Raw genomic sequence first — 1298 nt, forward strand, 5'->3', positions numbered from 1 at the left:
TACCCTGTCGCCCCCCCCCGGCACCCCCCCCCCCACGGCCCCCATGGCCAGTGACCACAGGGACGCTGCCCTGCGCCAACGCCGCGGTACCCGCACGGCCCCAGCATCCCCTGTCCCCGCGTCCCCGTGTCCTTGTGTCCCCCTGTCCCTCGGCCCGGGGTCCCACACGCCCGATGTCCCCAGGCCATGGTGACCTTCTGCCCCACGTGCTGCACCCCCAATGTCCTCAGGCCATGGTGACCTTCTGTCCCACACCCCACATGTCCGATGTCCCCACACCCAACGTCCCCAGGCCATGGTGTCCTCCCACCCCACGTCCCACACCCCCGATGTCCCCAGGCTCAACGTCCCCCGAGCCAAAACTCCTTGGCCAGCTGTCCCCATGCCCAACGTCCCCGGGCCACGGTGACCTCCTACCCCGCATCCCACCCACCCAACACCCCCAGACCCAACGTCCCCAGGCCACGGTGACCTTCTACCGGACATCCCACCCACCCAACGTCCCCACGCCCCACGTCCCCAGGCCACGGTGACCTCGTAGACCACGTCCCACACTCCCAATGTCCCCTGGCTCAATGTCCCCATACCCAGCGCTCCTTGGCCAGCTGTCCCCATGCCCAACACCCTCGGGCCGTGGTGACCTTTGTAGCCCACGTCCCACACCCCCAGCATCCGCACTCCCGACGTCCCCGGACCCAACGTCCCCACACCACGGTGACCTCCTACCGGACATCCCACCCACCCAATGTCCCCAAACCCAACGTCCCCAGGCCACAGTGGCCTCCTACCCCACACCTCACACCCCCAGTGTCCCCAAACCCAACATCCCCATTTCCAATATCCCTGGACCCAATGTCCCCAGGCCACGGTGACTTTCTACCTCATGTCCCACCCACCCAATGCCCCCAGACCCAACATCCCCACACCACGGTGACCTCCTACCAGACATCCCACCTGTTGTAGAAGCTGTAGAAGGCCGTGGTGGAGCCCACGCAGATCACCAGCAGGTTGGCCACGGCCAGGTTGACCAGGATGTAGTTGAGGTGTGACCGCAGCTTCTTGTACTTGGCCGTGCAGACGATGGTCAGCGCGTTGATGGGCATGCCCAGCACGATCAGCATGAACATGAAGGCCGTCATGGCCGTGAAGATGCCGGGGCTGCCCAGGTGGGTTTGGGGCACCAGGAAGGGGCTCAGCGCCGTCAGGTTCGAGGTCTCCAGGGTCATGGGGATGTAGAAATCCTCGGGGAGCTCGTCCCGCATCTCCCGCAGCTTCTGCATGGCGGCCACGGGGACGGC

The 1298-nt window shown here is 65.9% G+C and overlaps 1 protein-coding gene across 1 annotated transcript in view; it reads right to left on the reverse strand.

The window, feature by feature from the left end:
• The window catches only part of LOC103619119 (blue-sensitive opsin-like), a 5762-nt gene extending 4470 nt beyond the window's left edge, over window positions 1-1292 (reverse strand). The window contains exon 1 of the mRNA XM_017739202.1: window positions 955-1292. Coding sequence (XP_017594691.1) covers window positions 955-1280 — 326 coding nt within the window. The 5' untranslated portion in view covers window positions 1281-1292. The remainder of the gene's footprint in view (window positions 1-954) is intronic.
• Window positions 1293-1298: the final 6 nt, after the last annotated feature.

This window comes from Corvus brachyrhynchos, unplaced genomic scaffold (genome assembly GCF_000691975.1).
Source record: "Corvus brachyrhynchos isolate BGI_N302 unplaced genomic scaffold, ASM69197v1 scaffold807, whole genome shotgun sequence".
NCBI lineage: Eukaryota > Metazoa > Chordata > Aves > Passeriformes > Corvidae > Corvus > Corvus brachyrhynchos.